Source organism: Sorex araneus, chromosome X (assembly GCF_027595985.1).
Source record: "Sorex araneus isolate mSorAra2 chromosome X, mSorAra2.pri, whole genome shotgun sequence".
Lineage (NCBI taxonomy): Eukaryota > Metazoa > Chordata > Mammalia > Eulipotyphla > Soricidae > Sorex > Sorex araneus.
Genome location: NC_073313.1, coordinates 50,290,587 through 50,306,565, shown reverse-complemented (window position 1 = coordinate 50,306,565; position 15,979 = coordinate 50,290,587). Strand labels below are relative to the sequence as shown.

The following is a 15,979-nucleotide window of genomic DNA, read 5'->3' as shown; positions in this document are numbered from 1 at the left end:
TGTAAACATCAATGCAGCTAGCACCCATGGAAGTCATAGGAATTTGACCTAGGCAAGTCATAACCTTGTCAAAGAGATAATGTGCTTTATTTTTCCTTTAGATAAAGTCAGATGACTACCTCAATTACCAGGTGAGTTAGAGATGACCTATATGGAGCAAAAGGTGTTGTCAAGTTCTCTTAACATGAAGACAATCTGAACATGTCAGTAATGGATTGCATCTGCCTAGCTTTTTCAAAAAATGAAATTTCATGTCTTCATGATCTCTTTAATGAGTGTTTGTTGTGCCTATTACTATTTGGTTTCTTTTTGTTTTAGTTTTTTGGTTACATCCACAGTGCTTAGGGGCTACTCTTGGCTCTGTGCTTGTGGGTGCATGTGGTACCAGGGATTGAGTTCAGGTTTCCTACGTGTAAACTATGTGCTCCAAGTCCTTGAGTTCTCTGTCTCCTGCTCTGTGGATTAATTTCATTCACTAATAAAGTTATTTTGTTCTTTTCTACCTTTATGCAAAAGATGGGCTGGGTTAGCATCTTTTAAAAAATTATTATAGGGGCCACATACAGATTGGGGAGATTAGGCCAGGGCTACTTCCAGCAATACTTAGCCTGTTAGTGTCTATTGGATAGTTTGATTCTGACAGTTTGGTGCCTGGGACTGGTGAATCGGTACTTGACTTGGTAGTTAGTCAGGGACCACTCAGAGAACTTTGCAATGTCAGGGATCAAACTCAGGGCCTAACATATGCTAGATATATGTTTGACCCCGTGAGCTATCTCTTAGCAGGAGATTTCATTGTTAATTATTTCCTCAAGAATATAAATGATCTGTTGTGTAGTAAAATAACTGCATTACTCTGTTTGAGGTCTCAACATATTTCTCTCTTGGATTTTGGGCCATACTCAGAGGTGCTGAGAACTTACTCCTGGCTCTGCACTCAGGGATCACTCCTGGTGGATTTGGGGGGCCATATGTAGTGCTGGGAATTTAATCTGGGTTGGCTTCATGAAAGGCAATTGGCCAACCTACTGTACTATAGCGTCGTTTTCACCCCCCCCCCAGCATCCCTCTTTGATGAGAAAAATGAAAGATAAGGGGAGGGAGTCTTCAGCATATTTCAGTTTATGCTTTCTCTGCCTATAAACTGCCTGCCTATATTAATATTTTATTTATTTATTTATTTATTTATTTATTTATTTATTTATTTGTGCTGGAGCGATAGCACAGCGGTTGGGCGTTCGCCTTTCACGTGGCTGACCCGAGTTCGATTCCTCCACCCCTCTCGGAGAGCCCGGCAAGCTACCAAGAGTATCGAGCCTGTGCGGCAGAGCCTGACAAGCTACCCGTGCATATTGGATATGCCAAAAACAGTAACAATAAGTCTCTCAATGAGAGATGTAACTGGTGCCTGCTCGAACAAATTGATGAGCAACGGGATTTATTTATTTATTTATTTACTTATTTATTTAGGTCACACCTAGCGATGCTCAGGGGTTCCTCCTAGCTCTGCACTCAGGGATTTCTCCTGGCGGTGCTTGGCGGACAATATGTGATGCCGGGGTTGGAACCAGGGTCGGCCGAATGCAAGGCAAATGTCCTACCACTGTACTATCACTACGGTCCCGTGTCTGCCTCTATTGAGTGTTTTCTCAGCCTAAAAGGAGAGAGTTAAAAAATTCTGTTTACTAGGCTATCACAAAATGTCCATTTCTGCTTTTCAGTTCAGATTTTCACCATTCAGTGGCTAAAAGGGAAAAAGATTTACAATACTACATATTGACAGGAATGTAGAGCAATTGGAACTTTCACATATATTGCTTTAAGGAGTGGAAAATGGGACAACTACTTTGGAAACAACATAAAGGATTTGTGTATTCTGATGTTAAACATAGATATACAATGCCACCAGCAATTTCACTCCTCAGGATTTACTCCAGAAAATGAAAACATATATCCGGGATGCCAAGAGAGAAACTGAAGACTGTGGTGGTGGGAAATGTACATTGGTGAAGGGATGGGTGTTGAAACATCTTATAACTGAAACCCAATCATGAACAACTTTGTAATCTCACAGTGATTCAATTAATAAAAGAAAAAAGAAAATATCCAATCGTGTGCTGGTAACAAGGTCTTCAGGAAATAAAAACTAAATAATCTGTAACCTTTGCAAAATGAGGTGTAAATATTTCCATCATGTCTTCTTTTCTTCTCCCATTATGTCTTATTTCTATTCATTTATTTTTTACTTCTGGGCACACCGAGTAGTGTGCCCAGAGCGATGCAGAATCTCTTTCTCCCGCGCCTGGCTGTCTTCACCGGGGTCCTTGGGACGGGGTGGGTTGAGTTTTCCTCCTCGCCACGAGCAGAGCTCCTGCAGCCGAGGACCTCCAGAACCCAGCCACAGCCATGCTCAAGGCCCCTCTCCACACGTTCGGATGAGTCTCACACATGAAGGAACCGGCAGAGAAACCCGGGTGTGTGGGATCTGGAGCCGAGATCTCCAAACCTGCTTGGATTGGGACTGGGTCTCTTCTGCCCAGATCCCCTATTTTCTAGGAGTTAGATGGTCACACCCAGAAACTGTCCCTGGCGCTGTGTAATTCCACCAATGGCCAACATCCAGAGACTATAAGACCAAGCTTCTGGAAGCCCGCGGCTGCAAAGCAGCCACACAACATTTTATAGTCTAATTCTCCCCTTTGGAGAACCTGGCAAGCTACCAAGAGTTTTTTAGTCGCATGAGGGAGGCTGGCAAGCTCCCTATGGTGTATTAGTATGCCAAAACCAGTAACAATGATGGGTCTCATTCCCTGACCCTGAAAGAGCCTCCACGTGGCATTGTTGGGAAGGATGAGTAAAAGGAGGCTTCTAAAATCTCAGGGCTAGGACCAATAGAGACGGTACTGAGACCTCTCGAGAAAAAAATCGACTATTAACCCAGTAGTGCTCAGGAGTTACTCCTGGCTCTTCACTTATGGCTCACTCCTGATGGGCTCAGGAGACCATATGAAATGACAGAGATCAAACTCACTTTGGCCGTGTGCAAGACAAGTGCTCTGTTGTGTATTCAGTAAGGGTCAGCTGTGCTCTATCTCTCTCCTGCCACTTGCATTTGGTAGTCTCATGCTGCTTCCCCCACCCTGGGGAGGTCGATGGCAATGGGTGCATGAAGGAGGAAATGAGGGCCAGGCTGGTTGGTGTCAGTTGCAGTTTATTTCAATCTCCTCTCCATTCTCTTGTGATTCTCCTCCTGCTTCTTCCTCACCCATGCTACTTCATTCTCCTTCTCGACCCCACTTCATTCTCCTTCTTGCTCTCTTCTTCTCCTTCTCCTTGTGGTTCCTCCAGCCCCTTCTTACAGTCAAGTTAAATCCCATAGCATGAGAGGTTGGGATTTAAACATAGGTCTGGTCATAGAATCAACAGAAGTAAAGTCCCTGCTTCTAGGACAGATTCTCATTCAGCAAGACGACCCACCCAAGGGCAGAATCCCATGGGTGTGTTTCTTCTCTCTCCTTGTCCAACAAACATATAAACATTCATAATATTAATCACTTTGTATGGACACAGTAAGAGATACATTAAGCTTATAGAATTGCTCTCCTGGGTTCATCTCGATATCAGACTACAGTGCTCAGGCCAGATTAGTCTTTCTGATCCCTAGCAGGATCCTAATCTCTTCGTTATTTTTTGATCATGACAGCATTTGTCCATGACCATGCTCTCGACTTATAGTTGAATATCATGGCACTTTGGCCTGGCCCATTTTGACGCTAGGGTAGCTCACAGCTTGCCCTGGGTCTATTCATTCCCTCGTCGGGACCCTGCTTTTGGGATGCTAGGAACTAAGGGCAACTAAGACTTAAGTCAAGAAAGCAGATGCCCGTGAGTAAATAATATTTGAAGTCAATTAAATCCCAAGCTACAAAAGTATAATATTAACTGTCTTCCTGTGTCTATACAAAAAGAACATTGTTTTAAAGTAGACTATTCAAAAGACATAAGGAGAAGAGAAAGGCAATATTTCACTCAAACATATAAAATCATAGATTTCTGAGGAATCTGACCTTACGAGTTAGCAGAGTCTGATTAGGGGAAGAAGTGATAGACCGTTTGGGGAAGAGAGCATAGAGAGGAGTTATGGATAAGCAGAGGCAATGGGAGTGACTCGGGAGCACTGTGATGGGTGTAACCCAATAAACCTAAGTGTAAAAAACATTAGCCATGGGGCAACCGGAGGAAGAGCCCCGGCGGCTCTCCCCGTCGGCCGCCCCCGGGTTCAGGGGTTCGTTTCCCAGCCGCTCGCTCAGCCGAGCGGCCCGGGCCATGGGGCAAACAGAGGAAACAAGGGCCAAGCTGGTTGATTGATCAGTTGCCGTTTATTCCATCTTCCATCTTTCTCATCTCCCGCACTCCTAGCTCTGTCCTCTCTCTGGATCTACCACAGCCCCTCTCATCTCTCTTTCCTCTTTTTCTCTCTACCCCTTGCCTCTAGGCTACACATAGCCAGGTAGCAAAATCAACATAAGAAAGCCCTTCCTGAGGGTCAAAGGGAACACAACCTAGGGGCAATCCAAAGCCCTTCCTGACTGCCAGTAGGCAAAATATCTCTTAAGGGGTTTTTCTCCTTTCCTTAGTCCAAACACTCATTAACATCTTAATACTAGTTATTTTTGTATGGACATAGCAAGAGATACATTGAGGCTTGCAAGGCAGCTCTCCTGGCAACATCTTGCCACAGACTCAAGACTATAGCACTCAGGCCAGATTAATCATTCCTAACCCTAGCAGGGTCCGAATCTAGTTATTACTTTTTGGATCATGACAGCATTTGTCCATGACCAAGCTCTTAACTTATAGTTAAGCATTCGGCGCCTTGGCCAGTCCCATCTCAATGCCAGGGTAGCACACAACTCACCGCTTGCCCTGGGTCCATCTCGTCGCTCATAGGGACCATGCTTTTGGGGGTGCTAGGAAGTAAGGGCAGCTGAGGTTTAGGTCGAGAGAACAGATGCCCAGGAGGAAAATATTGTGTAGAGTCAAATGACTCCCAGGTTACAAAAGCATAGCATTTCCAACAGTCTTCCTGTGTCCATACAAAAGGACATGACTCTGAATAAATTATGCAAAGGACTCAAGGAGAAGAGAAAAACAATATTTACAAGTCAACAGAACACAAAGAAAGAAGTTACAAATAAACACAGAGGAATGGGAGCACTGTGATGGGAGTAATCCAATAAACCCAAACTACTTGAGGCTATGTTATCCTACATCTAAGCTCCTTGTGGTAAGGGAGAAAGGACAAAACAATGTTATCCTACACTCTATCTGCTGTACTATCGCTCCAGCCTATCATGGCTTATCTCTAGCTTCTAATATGATTCCACTGTACCAGGGTTGAGAAGAGATATAAAAAAATGGCTTTGATGAGCTAATCACAGCATGATACTGAACTATATATGAAAAAAACCTGTACTCAGATTATTCACAAAGACATTAAACTGCAACCAGCCTAGGTGTTTAATAATACATAAATAGATCAAGAAATAGCAGTTGGATAGCAGAATATACTAATCACTGAAAAGGAACAAACTATATCTACGAATTACATGGACACAAAACTGAAAGAAACCTCATACAAAAGGGAAAGTCTGTATTATTATATTTGTATGAGACTCTCAGTCAGGGAAAACTACCACTTAGCTAAGTATATCTGCTTAGTCATCATCTGGGTGCAGAATGATGAGAGAGGACATGAGGAAATGTAGGAGGTGATAAACAGTACATACAGTATTTTCACAGTTCACCAAAATCTTTACTGAATATATATAGGTTTTATTGTAGAAAAAGTATACTTCATCATAAAAGTTCTTGCTGTACAGTAAGGGGCTATGATTAATAACTGAACATTTAAAAGTCAAAAGTTTCTAATATAGTAAAAATGGACTATTGTGGTAGTCATTTCACAATGTATAACATAAAATCATTATGTTATACACCTGAAATTGACATAGTGATATATGTCAATTAATTGTTAAGTGTGTGGGGCACAATGGAATACTATGCAGCTGTTAGAAAAGATGAAGTCATGACCTTTGCATATAAGTGGATCAACATGGAAAGTGTCATGCTAAGCGAAATAAGTCAAAAAGTGAGAGACAGACATAGAAAGATTGCACTCATCTGTGGAATATAAAGTAACAGAACAGGAGACTAGCACCCAAGAATAGTAGAGATAAGTACCAGGAGGTTGGCTTCACGGCCTGGAAGCTGGCCTCACATGCTAGAGGAAAAGGCAGCTGAGATAGAGAAGGGAACACCAGGTAAAGTGTGGCTTGAGGACCTCCTGGGGATGGGAGATGCACGCTGAAAGTAGACTATAGAACAAACACAGTGGCCACTCAATACCTCTATTGTAAACCACAACACCCAAAAGGAGAGAGAACAAAAGGGAATGCCCTGCCACAGAGGTGCGGTGGGGTTGGGGGGATGGGGTGGGGGGTGGGAGGGATACTGGTATCATTGGTGGTGGAGAATGGGCACTGGTGCAGGAATGAGTACTCGAGCATTGTATGACTGAAGCACAAGCACGAAAAGTTGTAAGTCTGTAATATACCTCATGGTGATACACTAATGAAAAAATTAATTTTAAAAAAGTGTGTGGGGCAGGAGAAATAGTACAGTGGGTAGGGCATTTTGCCTTGAATGCGGCCAACCAGTTTGATACCCAGTATCCTGTATGGTCCTCCTAGCCTACCAGGAATGATTCCTGAGAACAGACCCAGGAGTAAGCTCTGAACACCACAGATTTGGCACCAAAACAGAAAAAAAAATGTGCTGGCTAAAACGCAAAGTCTAGGAACATAATTCTCTAAACATTTTGGTTTCTTAAAATTTATTCGTAGTGCCTGGAATCAAGCTCAGGGCCTCACATATGCAAAGCAAGTGCTGTACCACTGAGCCACGTCTCCATTACATTACAAATTCTTATTGGCTAGAGACATTTTTCCTCGGCTTTTTGGGTCACATCTTGGGATGATCAGGACTTACTCCTGGCTCTGCACTCAGGAAATACTCCTGGCATTGCTTGTGGGACCATATTGGATACTGGGGATCAAACCTTGGTCGGCTGCGTGCAAGGCAAATGCCCTACCCTCTGTACTATCACTCCATCTCCCTAGACACATTAAAAAAATCTCCTTTCTGAAATCAAATCAAGGACCCTCATATGCTCATCTCTCAGAGCAGGAGCCTTGGAGTCCATCTCAGTGCCATATAGAATTAGAAACTCGTGTGGAACTCCGTTGGGGCAGGGGTCTCCAAAATGTTAAGCCAATGGAAGAATAATTTCGAGGGGAGGATGTTTTTTTTTTAAATTTCAACTCATTTAAATACTACTTGTATAAACATTTAATTTCGGGCTGGAAAGAAATAGTTCAGCGCACTTGTCATGCACATAGCTTATCTGGGTTCAATCCCTGGTACTCCATAAGGTTCCCTGAGGGCTGCCAGGAGTGATCCTGAAGTGCAGAGCCAGGAATAAGCCCTGAGCACCTCTGAGTGTGACCCAAACACAAACAAACAAAACGTTTAATTTCCAGGCAGCCTTTGAAGATAAACTTTTTTTGATCTGTTGCCCATTTACAAAATGGTAAGCAAAATCCCAGTATGAGCTCACGGTGCACATGTTGGGAGGAAGAGGGTGTGGAGGGCAAAGGAAGCATGACCCACTTAAAAGTCATCCTTTCTCTCCCAGGAACTCTTAGATTCACTCCAATTCCATCCAAATGGACACATCAGCCAAGTACCTCACAGGTATCTGCTCAGCCTTGCAGCCTCTAAAGTGATCTGGGTTTCTATTGTCATTATCACCACTATTATCAGAGAAGTATCATTGTATTAAAACCTGAACTAGCTAATTCTGGGTTTCCTACAGCTTTAAAAGGATTAACAAATTTTTAAAAGAATTTAAAGTGGAGCCATAGTACAGCGGATAAGGGCACTTCCCTTGCACTCAGCTGATCCAGGTTTGACCCTTGGCATCCCGAAGGGTTTCCAAGCACCACCAGGAGTAATTCCTGAGTGCGGAGCTAGAAGTAACCCCTGGGCATTGCCAGAAGTGGCCCCAAAACAAACAAACAAAAAGCAGCAAATAAACAAAAGAATTAAAAATGGTTATGATTCATTTTTAACTTTTCCCCCCCTCTGTCGGGGGTCAAGGGCGGCAGGAAACAAAAGATCTGAAGTTATCAACTGCTGTTGTAATTCTCCCCACTTCAAACGAAGCCAACTGAGGTTCAGACTGCCCTAACTTGAGGCACAAAGGAGAAAACGAGACAGGAATTCGAGTTCAAGAAAAAGTGTGTAACGAGATTGCAGGACAAGGGCACCTTGAATCCACCTTAGTCCTGCGTGTTGAAGCTGCCACTCTCAGTTTTCAATACCAAGACTCTGGCAGGCCCCACCATCACTGGAGAAATGCTACCACTAAGCATCCATCTTACCACTTTCCTCTCAGCCACCCATTACTAAAGCACAGGCTTAGCTGGATGTCCCTAGAGACCTAACTCCCCCAGGTCATCACAGCAGTTCACTGGGTGCTATGCTGAGGTCCCCAATAGGCAGCAAGATGAGCTAATAGCAATGCAGTTAAGGGAGGTTTTTGAGATGCTGTAGGAATCGGTAGGTTCTTTCTCACTTCCAGTCTTCGGAGTGAGATAAGAGTTGCCCGCAGACCAGGAGGAACCACTGAGACCAATAGCTATGCACTGGAGGTGGGCTTTGGACTATCACAGCCAATGGGAGGAGATGTGGGCCTGTCACGTGGTACAAATGTGAACTTCATATTACCTATAAATGAATAATATAATATAGCATAGCATGGTATTAGTATAGTAAAATTAATAGCTGCACTGCAACTGAGTTCCATTTAAAGCAGAGTATGGAAGCTTCAATTTCTCTGTATTGCATGAGGATTTTTAAATGTATAACCTGATAGTCATAAGTGAAAGAAGGTTATAAGTGAACCTTAACATTAACTTTGTGTGTTTGTGTGTGTTAGAACCCTTGGAATATTATATGTTAGGCATGTGCTTTACCACTGAACCATGCCCTATTTTCTCTGTACCTAAGCATTAATTTTGACATTAATTTTCCTTGTTAAACTAAATGAACTGAGAAGTAATTTGTACTTATGTTCTTACAATCCAAAACAATAAAATATGCACAAAGTATTTTTGTTCTTTCTTTCTCTCTAAACCCAGGTCTTACGGATGCAGGGCAAGTTCTTTACTGCAGAGCTATGATCCCTGCTAATTTTTAAGGTAGACTATATGTTATATATTGTCCTCCTTTTTGCCCAAATTAAATGAAAGAGCAAACTTGTATACTTTCCATTTTTAAACCCCAGGATCACATGAGTAGAAAACAATTCTTTTTAGTGAGTGGAAGAAAAAATAATTAAAACAAGTCCTGTATTTTATTTTTTGTGAATCAAGATAGTTTTACTGAAACTTACTTAGAAAGATGTCAGGGGAGAGAAAGAAATTGCGTGTCATGGGAGAACATGGGCTTAAAGAACAAGCCCAGTTCTGTACTTTTAATCTTTCGGTCAGTGTGATTATTTCTTAGAAATGAAACAAAACACTATCAATGTACACAGGTAGGGTGATTGCCTTGCCTGTGGTTGAACCTGGATTGATTTCCACATTGTGATCCCAGGAGCATCATCAGGAATGGTCAGGAGTGATCCCAGAGCACAGACCTAGGAGTAAGGCACAGACAGGTGTGTCCTCCTCCTAAAGAAAGAAAACAGAACTCCAGTAGGCAAATATACAAAGGGGCAATTATAAACCTACAAACTGAGCTGTAGAGCCATCTTTGAGATGTCATGATTAGTGATAAATACTGCTGGCCCTCCTTGTAACTATTTGGTAAGGATCGAAATTCAGTTATATTGGCAATACTTTTCAAAATACGGATAAATTAGTAATTAAGAAAACAGTTTTCCCAAAGGAAGTGATTCTTTTAAGGGTGGGTTCACACCTAGCGGTGCTCAAGGGTTAATCCTGGATCTGCTCTCAGGGATCATTCCTATAAGGGATTGGGGCACTTTAAGGAATGTTAGGCATGGAATCTGGGTTTGCCACATGCAAGGCAAACACCCTACACACTGTACTATCATTCCGGTCCCAGGAAGTGATTCTTAGGTGTCTATTTTTTTCAGATGTCTACTTTTAGTTTGATCATAAATTCATTTGGTAAAAAAAACTTTTCTTTTCTTTTTTTTGCTTTTTGGGTCACACCTGGCGATGCACAGGGGTTACTCCTGGCTCTGCACTCAGGAATTACCCCTGGCAGTGCTCAGGGGACCATATGGGATGCTGGGATTCGAACCTGGGTTGGCCGCGTGCAAGGCAAACGCCCTACCCACTGTGCTATCGCTCCAGCCCCTTGGTAAAAAACTTTTCAAGCACACATTTCAAGCACATATGTGCTGACTCACAGACCCATAAGTGAAAACAAAAGTTTAGTATTTGTTGGTTTTCACCACACATATTTAACAGATATTTATTTGATTTATAAGATCATTGAAAATGATCTCACAGTCTGGGAGAAAATATTTTCCCATCATTCATCTGAAAATGGTTAATTTCCTATATATGTATATATACTATATATGATATACATGTCGTATATATGTATATCATATATATAGTATATGTACAGCAGGTGAGGCACTTGTCTGGCATGCTACTGACCCAGGTTCCATTCCCAGTATCCCGTATGGCCCCTGGAGCACCATCAGGAGTGATCCCTGGTGGAGAGCCAGGAGTAACCCCTAAGCATTGCCAGGTGTGGTCTTAAAAATGGGGGGAAGAGATGAACAAAAACTTCCTCAAAGAAGACATACAGATTGACAACATATGAAAACATATCCTGCAATACTCATAATCAGGAAAATGCAAATAAAAAATATGAAATATCACCTCACACCAGTGAGATTGACACATATCACAAAGAATAATAACAACCAGTGTCGACATGGATGTGGAGGAAAAAGTGTTTTCATTCACTGCTGGTGGAAATGCCTACTGGCCTATCCTTTTGGAAAACAATATGGACACCTCTTAAAAACAAGAAATCGAGCTTCCACATTACCCAGCGATTCTGAATCTCAGCATCTAACCCAAGGGCCCAAAAACTCTATTCAGAAAAGACATTTGCACTCCCATGTGTATTATCATACTATTTATTCGCAATAGTCAAAATCTGCAAACAACGCAGAGTTCAAGAACAGATGACTCAATAAAGAAACTGTGGTACATATATTACTTGTATCACTTGTCATCCAGTTGATCTTCGATTTGCTTGAGCGGGCACCAGTAACATCTCCATTTGTCCCTGTCACGTGCTAGTGTAGCCCAATGGCATCTGCTCGCTCCAGAAACAGGAAGAGCCTCAAATCTTTATTCAGGGTTTTGACGAAGAAGTTTGACCATCTCATTGGTGGGCGGCCGCTCAGTCTTTTGACGTCCCATGGAATCCAGTCGGTAACAGCTCTAGTCCAGCGGTCATCTCTGAATGGCATTATGTGTTCGGTCCATCTGATTTTTGACACCTTGGCAAACGAGACAGTGTCCCTGATTCTCGACTGTCGACGGAGGTCAGAACTCCAGATTCCTTCTCTCACTTGAGTGAAACGTGATACTCCTAGCATAGCTCTTTTGATTCCTCTTTGGGATACCCGAATAGCGTTCTCATCCTGTTTGCGTAGGGCCCATGTCTCTGAGGCATACGTTAGTGCAGAAAGAACGGTGGAGTCGAAAAGATGTGCCCGGAGCCGAAGGTTCTTCGTCCCCTTAACCACTTCTTCGACGCTTTTGAAAGCGTTCCATGCTGCTCTCTTCCTCCTGCGCAATTCTGGCACCAAGTCGTTCCTTATGTTGAGTTCTCGACCCAGGTACACATAGCTGCTGCATTCGGAGATATTGTCTGGTTAGAGTGTGTGAGTATCCCCACATGCTAGTACACAGCTATACAAACTTGGGTGAATTGCTAACTCCCTCAATATCTCACTTTCCTTATCTTTATTATTTTTCAAAAGTACTTCCATCAAAGGATTGTTCAAAGAATTTGTGAACTGATCTGTATCAAATTTACACAAGGTCTTCTGCATTTATTAATTGTGTGATATTCCTGCCTCCACTTAACCATTGATACTGTTAAAGTATCAACATAAAAATTTTGTTTATTGGCAGTCTTGTTGTATATTAGAAATCTAAGGACACTAACAGTAATGCTGCAGAAAATATGCTAAAGAATCCAGTATGATGGCAATTTTATTTCAAAAGGCTCAGTTACAGCACTGAGAAATGCTCTAGCAATTATTGTGTCTTTTAAGGACACAGTCAGCCAGCTTCTAGGGCCTTGTACAGGTCTGTGCCTTACCTCTCTTCACTTTCACAAATAATCTCTAGAGGGCTGATCAAGTTTCTTTTTAGCCTAAGTTTCTGGGTATTTTAATCAAGAACGAAAGTCAGGTTTTGTGAAATATTCTGCTGTATTTATTTAGATAATCTTGTGGGTTTCTTTCATTTGTTTCGTGGTCATTATGGTGAACTACATTGATTTTTCAATGTAAGCCAATTTTGCATTCTTGGGATAAATTCCACTTGACTATAATCTATCATTATTTTAATATGTTGTACAATTTGGCTTTCTAAACTTTTGTTTAGATTGTCTGCATCTGTGTTTTTGAGGAGTAATGGCCTGTAGCTTTCGTAATGTCCTTGTCTGATTTTGCTATGAGGGTAATGTTTGACTCAGAATAAGTTAGAAGATATGTTTAACTTCTCCATTTTTTAAAAGTTAGTACAAAATTGTTACTATTTCCTCCTTAATTTTTCAAAGATCACTATTGAAGCCATCTGGGCCTGCATTTTTCTTTGTAGGAAGATTTTCCTCCTTCGCTTTCCTCTTTTGATGCTGCTGTTGTGATGACCAAAGATCTCTCTCTCTGTCTCTGTCTCTCTCTCTCTCACACACACACATATGCACACACACTTGGTTGTGGTGCTCACACATTTAGTTGTGGTGGTCTCCAGAGGTCACACTTTTTGGTTGTGGTGCTTTCACACAAAGCAATAATTAATTAATTAATTAATTAATTAATTAAAGGGAGAAAACACAGGAAGCAAAGAAACATAGATAGAATCAAGCAAGCAAGATACATGTTCAAGAGAGAACATTGGTTTGAAGAGCAAGCCCATTCATTTTACTTCTATCCTAGTTCTGTATCTTTATGTGTGTTTCTTATTTTCTTTTGGTTTTGGGACACACCTGGAGATGCTTAGGGCTTAATCCTGGCTATGCACTCAGGAATTACTCCTGGCATTGTTCAAGGGACTATCTGGGATGTTGGGAGTTGAAGCTGGGTTGTCCATGTGCAAAACAAACACCCTACCTGTTGCACTAATGTTCTGGCCCCAAATATGCATTTCTTATATAAAACTTATATGCATACCTTGTCTTTTTATCCAGTATGATGGTATATTAGATCCTTTTAATTAGAATCTTAGACCATTTATGTCCAATGTGATTATTTATATGATTGGGTTCAAGAGCTGGATATTCATTTTTTTATTTGCACCATCTGTTGTTTGTCCTTTTTTCTTTCTTTATCATGTTTTCGATTGAGTATTTTTTGTGATGAATTTATATTATCTCCTTTGTTTATTTAGGAACTACAACTCTGTTATATTCAAAATAACTTGAGGATTTATGATAAGCATACTTAACATACAGCATATTTTCAGTTGATACCATACTATCTCATCTATAATATATGAATCTTAAAATAGGGGCTGGATAGATAGTACAATTGCGACCAACCCCTGTTCTATCTCAGTATGTTTCCTCAATTGAGCACTTCCAGAAGTGACTCCCTATAAGTAGACCCTGAACACTCCTAGGTGTCCCCAAAACAATATTAAAATAATATACTTACATTTCTCTCCTTCGGTTTATGCTTTTGGTCATTATTTTACTTTTATGTGATTATTTTTATATGTGATTATTTTTGTTTAAGCAGTCATGTTGTAAAGAGATTTAAATAGTATTTTGAAGAGATTTAAATATCCAAAATAATTATATAATTACCAATGTAGTTACCCTTTTAATTTGCCTTTTGCCCGAGGACATCCTTTAATATTGTGCTGCAGGTCTGCTGCTGATGAATTTCTTCAACTTCTGTGTACCTGAAAGCATCATATTCCCCCAATATTTGCAATATAGGCTATACTTCTATCATATTTCCACATCTTCCAATTGCTTTTAAATTTATTTTTATTGATATATCATATTACTACAACTGAAGTAATTGTTTTACAGGGCAAAGCCACCATACCAATCCTTCTACCATTGCCCCATGTTTCCTTTCCTCTCCTTTTCTCCTGTTTTTAAAGTTAAGACTTTTTTTGGTTTTTGGGTCACACCCGGCGATGCACAGGGGTTACTCCTGGCTCTTCACTCAGGAATTACCCCTGGCAGTGCTCAGGGGACCATATGGGATGCTGGGATTAGAACCCGGGTCGGCCGCGTGCAAGGCAAACGCCCTACCCGCTGTGCTATCGCTCCAGCCCCTTAAAGTTAAGATTTTTAAAAAATTTTCCATGAACAGGTAATTTTAGAATCACATGTAGTTGCACAAAATATAGAAAGAGCCATGTATCTTTTGCCCAAATTTCCCCCAGTGCTAACTTCTACTATATTGTAGTACTTTGTCACAATCAGAAAATCTCCCCAACTCAGGGAGTCCACCTGGTCTCCACTCAGTTCCCTGGTCCTGTGCTGTGGCCTGGAAACTTACATTGCAGTAATCTCAAGAAGTCATAGGGCTTACCTTGTTTATCAACTGTTTGTCAGGGATCATTGTTCAGTGTATTAGAAACCATTATTTTAGTTACATTGTAATTTGTATTAATTATAAAAAGCACTGAAATTTGTATATGTTGGTGGTGCTCTGGATGGAACCAGGGCTTCACACATACAAGGCAAACACCTTAACATTGAGCTATACCCCCGACTTTGTCTGGGATCATTTTGTTATTTTAAATGGGTAGTTAAATCTGTTCCCTCATACCAATTTTGGGTTGGAAGTACCTCTATGTTTTAAAAAAATGTTCCTTCTTGACAAGAAAATAAGTTGAGGTGGAGAGTAAGAAGATGAGAAAGGGAAGTAACAGGAGAGTGGGCCATGTAGCAAGGGCCTCGAGTATATCAATAATGTGGGGGGAGTAGTATAGTTATATATCCAAACCACAGAGTCAACAATCTGAAGATATGAGATCCAAACCGCAACAACCACACTTAAAATGTGCCACTCAAGGGGGTAGGTTGGAGGTGGAGTGAGGAGAGAGAATTTGGGAACACCTGTGGAGGGTAGTTGACAGTGTTGGTGGGATTGATGCCAGAATATTGTATGTCTAAAACTCAACTATCTAACTGTAAATCATGGTTCTTTAATAAAAATTTTTAAAAATGTGCTGTTTCATTTCTTTTTTTCTTATATTATTTAAATAACTAACATTGCACTTTTCAGATGTTCATTATTATTTTTTTCTTTTTGAGTCACACCTGGCGATGCACAGGGGTACTCCTGGCTTTGTGCTCAGGAATCACTCCTGGTGGTGCTCAGGGGACTATACGGGATGCTGGGAATCGAACACGGGTCGGCCACATGCAACACAAACTCCATACCCGCTGTACTGTCACTTTAGCCTCCCATTATTATTGTTGTTGTTGTTGAACCACACCCAGAGTGGGGTTACTCTTGGTTTGATTCTCCGGAGTCATTCTTGGCAGTGCTCAGAAGACCATGTGTTTCTAGGGATCACAAATGGGCTCTCACATGCAGAGTATGTGCTCCAGGCCTTTGAGCTATCTCCCTCATATAAAGGTATGCATAATTATAAAGCTA

General features: G+C 41.3%; 1 protein-coding gene across 1 annotated transcript in view; it reads left to right on the top strand.

Annotated features, from left to right (window-relative positions):
• Positions 1 to 15,979, top strand: part of ZNF41 (zinc finger protein 41) — a 196,643-nt gene that overhangs the window by 2,023 nt on the left and 178,641 nt on the right. Inside the window, 1 exon segment of the mRNA XM_055121075.1 lies at positions 102 to 131. Coding sequence (XP_054977050.1) covers positions 102 to 131 — 30 coding nt within the window.